This window comes from Staurois parvus, unplaced genomic scaffold (genome assembly GCF_062004578.1).
Source record: "Staurois parvus isolate SC_StPar_1 unplaced genomic scaffold, SC_StPar_1.0 ptg000597l, whole genome shotgun sequence".
Taxonomy (NCBI): Eukaryota; Metazoa; Chordata; class Amphibia; order Anura; family Ranidae; genus Staurois; species Staurois parvus.
The window spans coordinates 1101200-1116415 of record NW_028318393.1 but is presented as its reverse complement, the minus strand read 5'-3'; the positions used below and the strand labels follow the sequence as shown (position 1 = coordinate 1116415).

General features: G+C 42.1%; 1 protein-coding gene across 3 annotated transcripts in view; it reads right to left on the bottom strand.

Annotated features, from left to right (window-relative positions):
* The window catches only part of UCHL5 (ubiquitin C-terminal hydrolase L5), a 103350-nt gene extending 88512 nt beyond the window's left edge, over positions 1 to 14838 (bottom strand). For 2 of the 3 annotated variants that reach the window (XM_089692630.1, XM_089692632.1), the window contains exons 1-3: positions 14640 to 14836; positions 9281 to 9344; positions 1959 to 2064 (exon numbers count right to left, since the gene is read on the bottom strand). In XM_089692630.1, coding sequence (XP_089548756.1) covers positions 1959 to 2064; positions 9281 to 9344; positions 14640 to 14715 — 246 coding nt within the window. In that variant the 5' untranslated portion in view covers positions 14716 to 14836. Of the gene's footprint in view, positions 1 to 1958; positions 2065 to 9280; positions 9345 to 14639 lie in introns of all 3 variants that reach the window. The other variant, XM_089692631.1, reaches the window with a different exon arrangement.
* Positions 14839 to 15216: the final 378 nt, after the last annotated feature.

Below are 15216 nucleotides of genomic sequence, written 5' to 3'. Positions count from 1 at the left end.
GGCCTACCAGATGTCAAGAGATACTATAAAGCAGTGGTTTTAGCAAGAATATATGACTGGACATTTAACCATAAGGGGAAAAGTTGGGTAACAATTGAAAATAATCTTAGTGGCAAAAGATTGAGTAAGATGATATGGGTCCCACCACAGTTCAGGGGATTTAAAGAAAGCACAAGTATATACACTTTAAATGTCTTTAGGGTATGGGATAATTTACACAAAAATATGAAATGGGAATTTAATTCTATCTTAATGCCTCTCACAAATTCTGAGTACTTCCCCCCGGGAAAGAATAAGATATCAGGAAGATGGTTTAGAAAGGAGGATACCCAATTGAGAGATGTTTTGGTGGAGGGAGAATTGAGATCACTTAAAGAGTTAATAGAGAAGAAGGGAGATATTTTTATTAGAATAGATGAGTGGAAATATCATCAATTGAAAAGTTTTATTGGAAATCTACCGAAACCCCTGAGAATAAAACAGGAGTGGAATATGTTTGAAAGGTTGTTAGAGACACGAAGGGATGGGAAGCACGGTATCTCAAAAGTGTATAGAATACTCACAGAATTAGACACAAACACAAAGTTTATTTTTATGACAAAATGGGAAAGGGATATGGGAGTTGGGTTTGATGAAGATAGACAGAGAAAGATGTTTAGATTGATACACGATAATGTTAGCGTGAGAGAGGTTGAGGTTAATTATAAGTGTGTGACACGATGGCACATTACACCGAGTGTAGAGCACAAGATGAATGGGGAAAACTCAAATATGTGTTGGAGAGGATGTGGAGAGATAGGCACGGTGTTTCACATATGGTGGGAATGTCCGAAAATCCAGGCTTTTTGGAAGATAATAGTTAAATTAATTGAAGAAATAACTGGATTTGACATAGGGTTAGACCCAACGACGTGCCTCCTACACAATGTGGAGACATCCGTAAATAAATATAAAGATTCAGGTATTTGGTACTTCTTGAATGCGGCGAAAGGGTTGATACCCAAGTTTTGGCGGAAAGCTGAGGTTCCGAAGGAGGTAGACTGGATTAATAGAGTAAACCAGACAGGTAGAATGGAAAGATCATACCATATGCAAGAAGATCGGATGGCAGTTTATTCTAGGAGATGGGAAAAGTGGGAAAGAGCAGGATTGAAAGAGAAATATAGGAAGATATGAACTAGGATGTTAGCAAAAAAAATTAAAAAGCCTCAAGAGATTAGAAAGGGCTAGAGTCTGCAGAGGGGGAGGAGGGGGGAGGAGGGGCGGTGGGACGGGAAGGAAAAGAGTTTTTAGTAAGGGAAAGGCAGAAATGTTATATAATTGTCTACTTGTATGAGAATTATTTCCCTTTTTGGATTTTTGTATTAATATGAAAAATTTAACGGTAACATACCTGCATTAATTTGTGTCTTTTGAAACTACTTAGAGTTTTAAAATTGATCTTATCTGGCTTAAAACATTTCTATGTAGTAGCAGAACTAAACTGCAGACAACAATATATGTGTGTAAAGCTTTCCACACTAGATTTCTGAATGAACGTTTGTACAAACATTTATGCAAACATTCTGATCAGTACACTTGAAGCCTTGACTAATGCCATTCAAAGCGACTGTAATGATTTTAGAAACAATGTAATTTGACATTCACTAGAGAAAAACATTCCACCATGACCCTTTGAATTTTCTCACCACTGCATTTCAAAATGAACATCAGTGTGAATCCCTCCGATTAGAAAATCAAATGAATATTCTAAAAATAGAACATACAAATTCTACTAGTGTATGGCCAGCTTTCGCCTTAAAATCAATTTCCTGTTCCTCTGGAGCCCAAGCAGGCCATCATAGTATTTTTTGTTTTTAAGTTTGGCTGCACTCTTGCTGATATCCAGCCAACTAGTCTGGAAGTCAAAAATAACCTTACAAAAATCCAATACTCTGGGTTTTTTGTTTTTTAAATACCTGTTTTGCAAAAAATATTGTATCCAAGCGGGAATCTTGTACTACAGATCCAGATGGCTCTTCTCCGGGCTGCCACTTAAAAAGGAAGATCAAACCTTGCACTGGTCTGCAACACATAATGATAAATAGTTTTAACTACACACAAACAGCATTTAAACAATGTGGACCTTAAACATAATAGTCTATCCTGAAAGACACATATAAACAAGATTAGTAGTAACAATGAAGTAATTTCCAGGCATTCATAACAAAAAAATTATTATAAGTATTCAACCCCTTGGAAGTTTTCATCATTATTGTCCTTAAATTAAATCACAGTGGATTTTTTTTTTTTTTTTAAAGAGAAAGTCACAGTATTGCCTGCATTTATGCAACTCCTTCCAAGGCAACCAGGGCCTGCTACACAGGAACCTTTCAAAGCATTTTGCTGTCATCACTGTGCTTCACAGCAGAGATGGATGGGGCGTTTATGATGTGCAACTTTTTTATTAACAAAATAGAGCAAAAAAGTTGAAATTATAACATTTAAAAAAAAAATTGTAACCAAATTATACATACACAAAAGGTATCTCATAATATATGGTATCCAGCATAACAAGAGAAATACAATTAACACAAGGCTTAACAAATTCCAAGTTGCCATTGCAACTAGAAATTGGGTCCTGGCGCCTGCGCGGGCGGGCACGCACGCACGCACACACGCACGCACACACAGACTTCAGTGCAAAAACGCCTGTCAATAACATTTCTGGAATTCAGGATTCTGGAATGCAACGCTACAAACTCACAATGGACCCTTTTTATAGTGGCACTCAAAATACAATGCATGCAGAATGCATCTGTGTGAACCACCTCAATAGAATATATAATGTCTAGCCTGTCATGTGAATCTGAATTTGAAAAACGCATCCAGAATGACATATGTGTCAACCAGGGCAGCTCCATTCACACCTGGGCGTTTTGGGATCATGGCAGAATCTCTGCGATAGGTTCAGGTGCCATCATTTTCAACGGCACCTAAAACGTGGTGCGGTTTTGCTATGACTGTAGTGTGGCAAATCGCATCACGTAAAGCTTGTCGCTCAAAGGTTGCCTTGCCTCAGGCGCTGACAGCCCATGCTACGCTAAAAAGAAAAAAAAAAAAAATATGCCTCCTAACGTTATTTACCTGGCTCCTAGATTCAAAGCAACATTTGTCAAGCCCTAAATTAACAGCCATAAAGAATATAGTTCCTGACAAAATTCATCCTTCTAGACCAAGATAAAGGCGCAAAAAAAAAAAAAAAAGGGGGGGGGGGGGGGGGAGGACGACTGCGGCAATGTACAAATGGGGGGCAGGGAACAGGAAAGTACAGAAATGGGGCAAGGTAGAGGGGGAAGTGGCATTCCAAAGGGGAACCATCATCTACAAAAGGCTCGTTATCTAGCCTCAAAGGGTCCTCATTTGAGCCCCGGGAGTCTATCCAAGCAGACCATATTTTCTCAAACTTTTTCTGGCAGTTTCTGTTAGTATACATGAGCTTATATAATGGCAATACAGAATTAAAGTGTTACTAAACCCAGGACCCTGCATCCACTATATCTGGTCTCCCACAGTACACAGAACATGGAAATGCAATTATTTTTAGTAAATATAAAACTTCTAAATTCCTTTTTCTCATCAGCAGTTAGAGCAGTCTTGTAACTTCTGTGTCCAGCACACCACTAGCTAAAGCTTGTAGGAATTTTATTTCTGCTCTAGGAAAATGGAAATCACCTGACCTCTGTCTGGACAGTGCTGATTGGCCCTGTGCTGATCACATGCACTCTCCCAAGAAAAAAAAAACCTCTCTAGCAATATACACCAAACTAAGCATGTGCATGCCAACGGTTTAGTCTGGAGATAAGAGGTGGTCGCTTGAAAAAAAAGGAGGAACAGAGAAGAAAGGATCAAATGGCCTTTTTACACAATTCAGAGGATTAACCCCTTAAGTTCCACAGTGAGTATAACAAGCATGCTTTACTGCATATACAGACTGATTTTACTGTTGCGGGTTTAATAACACTTTAAGGGTTGAATGCCATGCAGCAACTGGTGCTAAGGTAACAGATTTCTAATGGAGAAGTAACTCTCTGTGTGCATAAAACGTGCCATAACATACAAACAACTTAGTATAACATTCTATAACTTAATCATCAAAAATATTCAACAAAAGCCTCTTCAGGTCCAATTCGAAGGTTAGATCGCATACACGATTAAAATCAGCCAATAATGCAGTCCAGAAGGATAAGAGGGAAAGGCAGGACCACACAATATGTAAAAGGGTTGACTTGGACACAAAAAACTGGGAGCAAGAGAAGGAAGTGTAAGGATAAATAACCGCTAATCTCTGAGGGGTATAATATGCCCTATGAAGTAGTTTGAGTTGAAGGGAACAATCTCTAGGTCAAATCAGATTAGTGATATAAGAACTTAGACTGCCATCCCAATTATCGTCCATCAAATCTGGGAGATCAGACCACCATTTTTGGCATACTCTAGTAACCTTAGAAGTGTAGGTCAGGGAAGGTTAGAGATAAATCGAGAACGATTTTTCTAGCACTCTAGCGTTCAATAATCGCTCAACCAAGGTAAGGTAATAGGGGACAGAAACTGTTTACAATCGGCGTGGTGGAGTTGAAAACACCTAAAAAACATCTAATTAGGAAGAGCATAAGTAGCTCTAAAGGTCAGGAAACATCCTCTACTTACCCGTAGTAACAATATGCTTCAGTCCCACCTCCCCAATAGTCACCCAGACTTTGGGTTCTGGAATATTATTCATATGCAGAAGAGCTGGATTTCCCCATAAAGGAAAAAAATTTTTGGGAGAGAGATACTTTGCCCTAGCCTTATGCCAGATCGAGATGGTAATCTTTATCAGACACATGACTCCAGGGTGAGACCTTTTGCCCTGGAACACCAGGTTGCTAAGAGTGGAATAAGAGCCTATGATAGCCGCATCCAAGGTCACCGCAGGTTTGTTCTTTGCCTGGGAGAACCACCATATAACTGTGACCAGGATTGACACCCAATAGTAGATCTGAAAATTTGGCAAGGACAACCCACCCTGGGTAAGGAGACAACTGGAAGGTAAACAAGGCCAGTCAAGGTATGTTTCCGGCCCACACAAAAGCAGGTGTTAACGCTGTTCAGTTTACCAAAGAAAGATTTCTGTAGAAAAATTGAACAATTCTGAAAAAAGGTAAGGACATTTCAGGAGAAACATCTTGATAAGATTTACCCTACCCACTGGGGTGAGGGGTAGGGATTTCCACATAAGACATTTCTAGGGAAGGTGTTTAGGCAGGGAAGTAAATGCAGATCAAAATAATTAGCCATGTGGCCTCCAACCACTACCCCAAGTATTTGAATTCATCCACCCAAAGAGTATTTGCAGGGGTTTAGGATGGGATGGATGAAGGAGGAAAAAACAGGGACTTCCCCCAGTTAACTTTAATCCTGGAGTATAAGCCAAAGGTGTCTATAATCCAAACGCTTAGGGTAGGGAAGAGGCATTATCACGAAGGTACAGGAGCATATCACCTGCATATAAGGAGATTTTCTCCTTCACCATTCTGACGTGAATAAACCATAATGAGTCTGCATTCCCGATTTGTGTAGCAAGTGGCTCCACAGTCAGGGCGAATAATCCCGGGGAGAGCAGACACCCTTATCTTGTTCCCCTACAGAGAAGAAATGGGAAGACAGTAGCTTGCTGTCATGGACACTGGTTGCAGGGACCTTTTCTGTCCATAGTCACCCTCTTAGTGGTTATATTTCCCTTTTTGTTACATTTTTGAAGGACTATTTTCTTGTATTTGCCTTAAAAGACTATTCCTGGTTTGTTTTATTTGGAACTATACATGTTTGTTGAAAGAGCTACTAACATTGGTCTCTGTTCCATTTACTCCTATGTAGGCACCAGACTGTATGGGGTGGACTCCCTGGCTAATTAAAGATGGCCAAGGTGCCTGGCTGTTCATTAGCTTACTGTTAATTAGGCCACTGTTTAATTAGGTTACTGGTTAGCTGCTAGCTGTTCATTAGAAGTGTGTTAGGTGTACTGATGATATTACGGTTTAAAGTTTGCATTGTGTAGGATCATGTGATCAAGCTCTTACTGATTTTGTGTAGTATAAATTTTCAATAAAAACAGTTCCTGTTTGCATCTAAGTTACTGTCGTCTAGTTCTTGGGTGCAATTCCCAGCTATAATCACTTGTTCTTGTGTTCCAGAGGCAAGAAAGCAGCTCTCTGGTGGAAGCACCCAGACGGGATGCCAGGTGGTTTGTCACAGTTGCAAGTATAGCAGACAAATCCAGTTTGTAAATTGGGGCCCTAAGACAAATTTATGAGGACAGTCTAGAGGAAACTCTACCAAATCAAATGCTTTCTCAACATCAAAAGGAGGTTACCCCCCCAGTGCTGTACTCATCTGCCCTGGCAATGTGTGCGAATAGCCTGCGTATATTGATTTCAGTTCCCCTGCCCAGCATGAATCCAGATTGCCCAGCATGTACCAAGGCAGTAATGAGACCTTGTTCAAGCGATGACAGAAAACCTTAGCTAGGATCTTAGCATCCACACTGAAGAGAGAAATAGGTCTGTATGAGGAACAAAGATCCAGATCCCTGTCATGTTTATGGAGGACCTCCACCACTGCTTCGGTCATAGAGGGGGGAAGGGAACCAGCTTCCAAAGATTTTAGCATCATAATATGAAATGTGGGGAGCAGCTCATATGTATGTGTTAAAAAGTTTGGCTAGAAAGCCACCTGGGTCAGGAGTTTTACCGGACTAAAGGCTGGCCACAGCAACCTGCAGTTCCTTTCATGTAATTGGGCTGTCTAACTTGTCCCTACAGGAGGGAGTTAGGCAAGGAAGATCAATGTTAGCCTCCAGAGAGTTATGCAAATCCTGATAAGAGGCAAAGAAAGCATTAATTTGATCAGGATCAGTCAAAACCGCACCAGTGAGGGCAAGTATCCAGGGGATAGATACAGGGGAGAAGTGTTCCTTGGACAGGCACGCCACCATGCGCCCCTTCTTCCGTCCCTGCTCAAAACTACGCTGAGTCTGGTGTCATAAATTAATTTTACTGGCAGAGGTTTGAAGATGAAGCGCATCCTGGAACACCGCCTAGAGGGAAGAACACGCCGAGGAGTCCTGCGTTTGGGTACGACCTGTCTCCAGGGTAGCTGCACTGGTCTGGAGTGGTTAGCATTCAGAACACTGTTGCTGACTTGCATTAGTCTGATGACACTGGGACTGGTTTACCGGCTGTCAGAAACACTGCTGCTGGCTTATACTGGTCTGGTGACAATAGGACTGGTGTAAGAACAATCAAGAACACATTTGCTGATTGCACTAGTCTGGTGACACTGTACAGCTGTGGCAGCGATCAGGGATAGTGGCAGGCTGCAGTAGCATGGTGATACTGTACTGGTGTTATTCGTGATCAGGGACACTGGCTGGTTGCCCCGGCATACAGTGTCACAAGAGCAACCAATCTAGTGCCCCTGATCACTAGCCACCACAGTGACACTGTCCTGGGGTGAATAATGATCATGAACACTGGCTAGCTGCTGTAAAGACACTGTACGGTGTAAAAAAAAAAAAAAAAAAAAAAAAAACCAGTCACCAATTACTCAGGAAATTGACACATCAAATGACTGTCTAAGCATTTGGTGTGTCAGTAATGTTACTGAAAATGGTCCAAATGCTTGTCTGAACTAAAGATTCTAATGGGAACTACTGCCAGAAAAATGTTGTATATGGTTTATTGAATTCCCCTTAATGATGTTGCGATCAGGGCTCTCTGGGGGCTATACGCGCTCTTTTTTTAATGAAGATAGTTGTTTGTGATATTGGCTGTATGTTTGAGATCATTGTCCAACTGAAGAATTAATTTGGGAATGCTAAGATGCCTCTCTAAAAGGTACTGGATGATGGATAAGTATGTGCTTGTACTTTTCAGCACTGAAAAGACTACTAAGAGACTACCAAGACCAGATGGTTTGCACCAGAAGAGTCAGGTCATTGCCAGACCGCTATGCCTAATCTTTTAGGAAGCTTACTGACCGGAATGGTACCAGCAGACTGAAGGGGCCGAGATACATACCTGGAAACTGCAGACCAGTCAGCCTAACATCAAGAGTTTGTAAACTATTGGAGGGGATGATAAGGAACCATATCCAAGAATTTGCAAATAAAAATAGTATCATTAGTAGCAACCAGCATGGATTTATGAAAGATGTTTCTTATCAGACCAACCTAGTAACAGTCTATGAGGTGAGCTGTAATCTGGATAAAGGAAGGCATGTGGATGTAGTGTATCTAGGACTTCAAAGCATTTGACACAGAAAATTTATGTTTTAGGGCTCGTTTACACTAGAGCTAGCCCTCAAAACAGGCTTCCTCTGTGCCATTTTAACCCCTAAAAGCCCGAACTACAACCGCATGCAGTTGCAACATCACCCCGTTCACTTGAATGAGTGCCTAAAGGCAGAAAGTGAACACAGAAAACATTCGACTTTTTTCAACTATTCACACACAAATCAACTATGCATAATAAAAAAAAATCAGTTTGTTTATCGCAAAAGATGTCTCTATGACAATAACCATTTTTTAATAAATTATTTATTCAAGAGAAAGACAGTCCAAATTGTATATGTACCTGTAAAAAAAAGTAGATGGGGATGGGGGAAAATAAGGAAGAAAGAAAGGGGAGGCATCTAACCTAGAGGGTGAAAGGCATTGTTCAGATGCCCACCTCTCCTCCTGCATCCAAGACCAGTGCCACACATTCAGAAGGCCTGGGTTCAGGGTGCAATCCTCGGCAAGGATGCTAAGGGACTTTGGTCTTTATGAAAGAACTAAGGTGTCCAAACTTGGCAGTGTTTTTTACCCTTCTCCTTTCAAGCCACAGTAAACTGTTCCATTTCTTAAATCTCTGTGATTCTGGAAAGACACTGTGAGATAGTGGGGGGTGAACTTTGTTTCCTCATTACTGTGATGCAGGCTTTGGCAGCATTAAGGAGGCGTTTAAGCACTCAGGTTTTTTTTTTCCCTGTGGAGCATCATGTATGTGCAGATAAGCAGCTGGGTTACTTCCTAGAGATGCACCTGCAGTGGTTTTTATTGTTTGTTCTACGTTTTTACAATAAATGAAACTACCATAGGCTTTAATACCATTGTTGTTAGGTGTTGGCCATTTTTATAGCCGTGATTATCTAACATGTACTTGTATATGTATGACTACAGGTAAATAAAACTAGTAAGTAAAAATTAAATTTAACTTACTGCAGATCTTCAAAGTGTTCTTGCTCTAAACTCCAGATTTCTTCCACTTGAACTCCTTGACAACCTATGAAAGAAAGAAAAAACTAAACATCACTTTAAAAGCAACTTGAGCTGGGTACACACACCAGTTGAAGGAAAAAATACTGACAGGTCCTCACATCAACACAAGTGATGTTGATGCAGGGATCTCTCCTGGTAAGGACAGTATATTCTGACTGCAGTTGCAGATCGAATGCTGGTCGTACTGGACTTTATCTTGTTCAATCAATTCTGTAGAAACCAAGTTGGAGACCACAATATTCAGCTTAATCAAAATTACCTTTTTTAAAAGTAAAATCTCTTATCCTTTTATCTGGATTTCCCTACCCTAAACTAGTCTACCCTCTCAAGGTACTTACCTCAATCTAGTGGCATTGGCCTTCTTTGATGTTTACATTCCAATCCAAATATCTTCTGTATGCTGGTCACAACTGCGCAGTAGTTTCTAACAGACTTCCATGGACAGTCCTTCAAGCACCTCTGGTAACGAAGGCCCTGCTCACACTGGCATTAGAAACAGGTAGGTGTTTGGGGCAGGTTTTTGCCACTCCCCAAACGCCTAGCAAAGCAGCCTAAAATGAATAATATGGACAGCGCTGTTCACAATTGAAAAACATGTAGCATTTGCATCGCTTTGTGTTGCTGTGTAGCAAAAGGTGAAGCTACATGTTGAATCTGAAATAAGTTGAATCCTGTCAACTCCTTCCATTCAAGTCCATAGTGACGAGTAAACGCACCTGTAGCGATTACAGCGTATTTACATTGTGTTTGAAAAGCGTTTATAAAAGAACAGTGAGATGAAAAAAAAAAAATACTTCCCACTTGAAAAAAAACCACTATAGGCAGGTTGGTTTACGTCAGCATTAGAATTTTTGCCAAGTGTGAACATAGTCTAACTGTTCTCAAGTGACCATACCAGAACAATGAAATAAGCACGGTTTTAAAACACACTAGGAGGGCATGCTTGCTCAGTCCTGTACTACTGAAATACAATATATGCAAGAGTTAATATCAGCCAGCTACAATTTAACAATGCACAGAAACATTAAAGCAAGAGCTTGTTGGGTAATAGCTATTTTTTTTTTACACCACTTAGATACACTATATTGACAAAAAGTATTGGGATGCCTGCCTTTACATGCACTTTATTGGCATTCCAGTCTTAGTCCATAGGGTTCAATTTTGAGTTGGCCCCACCCTTTGCACCTATAACAGCTTCAACTCTTCTGGGAAGGCTGTCCACAAGGTTTAGGAATGTGTCTATGGGAATGTTTGACCATTCTTCCAGAAGCGCATTTGTGAGGTCAGGAACTGATGTCGGACGAGAAGGCCTGGCTCACAGTCTCCGCTCTACTTCATCCCAAAGGTGTTTTATCGGGTTGAGGTCAAGGACTCTGTGCAGGCCAGTGAACTTCCTTTACCCCAAACTCACTCATCCATGTCTTTATGGACCTTGCTTTGTGCACTGGTGCGCAGTCATGTTGGAACAGGAAGGAGCCATACCCAAAATGTTCCCACAAAGTTGGGAGCATGAAATTGTCCAAAATGTCTTGGTATGCTGACGCCTTAAGAGTTCATTTCACTGGAACTAAGGGGCCAAGCTCAACCCCTGAAAAACAACCTCACACCATAATCCCCTCTCCATCAAACTTTACACTTGGCACAATGCAGTCAGGCAAGTACCGTTCTCCTGGCAACCGCCAAGCCCAGACACGTCCACCGAATTGCCAGACAGAGAAGTGTGATTTATCACTCCAGAGAACACATCTCAACTGCTCTAGAATCCATGAGGACATGCTTTACACCACTGCATTCAACGCTTTGCATTGCACTTGGTGATGTAAGGCTTGGATGCAGCTGCTCGGCCATGGAAACCCATTCCATAAAGCGCTCTATGCACTGTTGTGCTAATCTGAAGACCACACGAAGTTTGGAGGTCTTTAGCTGCTGACTCTGTAGACAACTGGTGACTTCAGCACACTGTGCGCTTCAGCATGCGCTGACCCCACTGTCATTTTCCGTGGCCTGCTACTTTGTGGCTGTTTTGTGGTTGTTCCCACTTTGTTATAATACCACTAACAGTTGAGTGTGGAATATTTAGTAGCAAGGAAATGTCATGGATGGACTTATTGCACAGGTGGTAACCTATCACAGTACCACGCTTGAATATACTGAGCTCCTGAGAGTGATCCATTCTTTCACAAATGTTTGCAGAAGCAGTCTGCATGCCTAGGTACTTGATTTTATACACCTGTGGCCATGGAGGTGATTGGAACACCTGAATCCAATGATTTGGTGGGGTGTCCCAATACTTTTGGCGTGTGTGTGTGTTACATTCAAATTGCACTACTGTGCAATTAAGATATATAAATTTACACTGTGCAGCCTCAGTGACTAAAAGCATGGTATTGTGATAGGTTGCCACCTGTGCAATAAGTGCATCCATGAAATTTAATTGCTACTAAATATACCACGGTGAACTATTAGTGGTATTATAACAAAGTGGAAGCAACAGCAACTCAGCCACAAAGTGGTAGGCCATGTGAAATGACAGAGCGGGGTCAGCGCACATTATGCAGAAGTCTCCAACTGTCTGCAGAGTCAATAGCTAAAGACCTCCAAACTTCATGTGGCCTTCAGATTAGCACAACAGTGCATAGAGAGCTTCATGCAATGGGTTTCCATGGTCGAGCAGCTGCATTCAAGCCTTAATTCACCAAATGCAATGCAAAACGTCGGCTGCAGTAGTGTAAAGCACGCCGCCACTGGACTCTAGAACAGTCGAGATGTGTTCTCTGGAGTGATAAATCACGCTTCTCTGTCTGGCAATCCGATGGACGTGTCTGGGTTTGGCGGTTGCCAGAACGGTACTTGCCTGACTGCATTGTGCCAAGTGTAAAGTATGGTAAAGGGGGATTATGGTGTGGGGTTTTCAGCAGGGGTTGGGCTTGGCCCTTTAGTTCCAGTGAAGGGAACTCTTAAGGCATCAGCATACCAAGACATTTTGGACAATTTCATGATCCCAACTTTGTGGGAACAGTTTGGAGATGGCTTTTCCTGTTCCAACATGACTATGCACCAGTGCACAAAGCAAGGCCCATAAAGACATGGATGAGCGAGTTTTGGGTGGAGGAACTTGACTGGCCTGCACAGAGTCCTGACCTCAACCCGATAGAACACCTTTGGGATGAAGTAGAGCGGAGACTGTGAGCCAGGCCTTCTCGTCCGACATCAGTGCCTGACCTCACAAATGAGCTTCTTGAAGAATGGTTAAACATTCCCATAGACACTCCTAAACCTTGTGAACAGCCTTCCCAGAAGAGCTAAAGCTGTTATAACTGCAAAGTGTGGACCAACTCAATATTGAACCCTACGGACTAATGGGAAGCCATTAAACGTCATGTAAGTGTAAGGGTGGGTGTCCCAATACTTTTGACAATATAGTGTATGTTTACAGCTACATAGCTAAAAGTTTTTTTTCTCCTGTGTGCAAGAGGCCTAAACAAAAGTTGCAGAATTAAAAAACAACCTATGCAATTAAAGTGGTTGTAAATGCAAAAGGTTTTTTACCTTAATGCATTCTATACATTAAGGTTAAAAACTTTTTAAGTTCAGCTTCCCCTAAATACCCACCTAAGCCCGATCTTGGGCCAACGCTGTGTACCTCTGACCAGCTCTGCTCTCCTATGAGCAGCAGAAACCATTGGGAGCAGCCAGCCAGGAGGGCTGGCAGGGGACCCAGAAAAGAGGAAGATGGAGGCTGCTCTGTGCAAAACCATTGCACAGAGCAGGTAAATATTATAAGTTTGTTATTTAAAGGGGAAAACAAAAATTGTACCTTTAATATCACAAAAATATTGTTTTTTTTCAATCCCCATCAACCTTAAAAGGTATAACTTTTTCTTCTACTTTTTCCTAGGAGTGAAGAATCTTTTCTTGCCCTTGCATAATCATCACAGGAGCTGGGGAAGCCAGAATCCAAGAGGACATCCTAGGTCACGATCTCTGGATACCTGATGGATAACAAAACTTCAACTCCCCCTCTGCCCCGCAGTCCCTGCTTTACTTAGCTCTGGGGATGTTAAGCTATCAGTGCCCACACGGCTAGTTCAGCAGTCTGGGGATTTGAAAACCCTGCTCTGCGCAGTACTTCTGGGATGGACGAGATCTCTTCACTGTCATGGAACTGGCTTATTAAATTGACGTTATCCATCCCAGAGAAGCTGAAATCCCCGGCCTGCAAGACCAGCTGTGTGGGCACTGATAGCTTAACATCCCCAGAGCTAAGTAAAGCAGGGACTGGGGGGGGGGGAGTTGGAGTTGTGCTATCCAGAGATCTTGACCTAGGATGTCCTCTTGGATTCCTGCTTCCCCAGCTCCTGTGGACACGGATAGCTCAGCATCTCCAGAGGTAAACATGGCAGCAACAATATCCAGTGTTAATTCGCCTTTTCGTTTTTTTGTAAGGCTTCGGCCACACAGAATCTGACTTTGAAATTGTGCAACTTCCCTTGAATTCACATGATTTCAAAGTCAGATGTTAGTGTGATTTCAGGTTCGCCTTGGAAGACATCTGCGTGTTTTCATGCACATATGTCTATGCAAATCGCACCTGAACTTGCAAAAAGTAGCGCATGAACTACTTTCAAAATTGATGTAGTTCTATGAGATTTCAGTGACTGAACATAGATCTACGTTAAGATTGTGTCCAATTAACAAACATGATTATCCTAGTCAAATGCATAGTAGTAAAACATTACACATTCACTGCTACTAAGAAATGTAATTAAAACCTAAAGATTGCTGATTTATAAGGTCTCGTCCCAACGGACACCTGTTCAGCGTGCATGCTGCATTTGTTATTGCGCCTGCATTGAGCTGCACACAAACAGCCTATAGAGGTGGATGCAGGCTGCATAGACACATCTGCATGTCATAATCTGACAGCTGTGCAGATCCCAATACACACTGCCTGTGTTCAGATCCATGTCACTGGCACCTTAAGGAGAAGCAACAATATATTACATTTCTCTTTGGGGGTTTAAACCCACCCATGCATTTAACCCTTGCAGTTCCGTGTTCCACTAGCGGCTAGCCCAGCACACAGACACAGTTCTAAATAACCAAGCACGTCCAAACACAGCACTGCACCAGGACAAGATTTAAGTTACAAGAATAATAGTATACTTAGCAGCTGTCATTTATTGTGCGATCAGCACATACACGTAACGCTATCGACTTTCACACTAATGACATCACATTGACTAACAACACAGATTCATGGTGAATGTATGGAATTCATATCCGCAACAGCACGTACCAAAGCCTTTAATAAGCTCGGTGAACACACCGGGGTCACTCTCCATCAGACACCATTCTCCAGCACTGCCCGCCATGTCAACCCTGCCTGCTTCACCGCATGTACAACGGTATTACCATGTGTACGGCTGAGTCATTGAAACATTCAATCCGCATTCACTACAGCCCCAACAACATCGTCACTTCCGCTCTCCACTGGTGTGACCCCGCGTCCGCCAATCTACGCTCACCACACAACTGGGCGGGACTTCGCTCTGTGTCTGCACTTCCGGAATCGTTTCACTGCTGAATGGGTTGATATGCTGTGTTCTATGGCAGTGTAGTGCAGTGAGCGGTTGGTGTTTTGCAGCATAGATAGCATGATATGAGTGTCCTTCCGTCATTTCTCTGTACAAGTTATGAAATGAGTACAAATAAATATGATTCTTAACGTACTCTATCTAGGGTTGCCACTTCATCCCTTTAAAGCCGACAAACATATAAATTACACAGGTTCTGAGGCTAATTCAAGACACGAGTTCCCCCCCTTCCTGACCAGGCCGTTTATTGCGTTATGGCTCTGCGTTGCTTTAATTGAC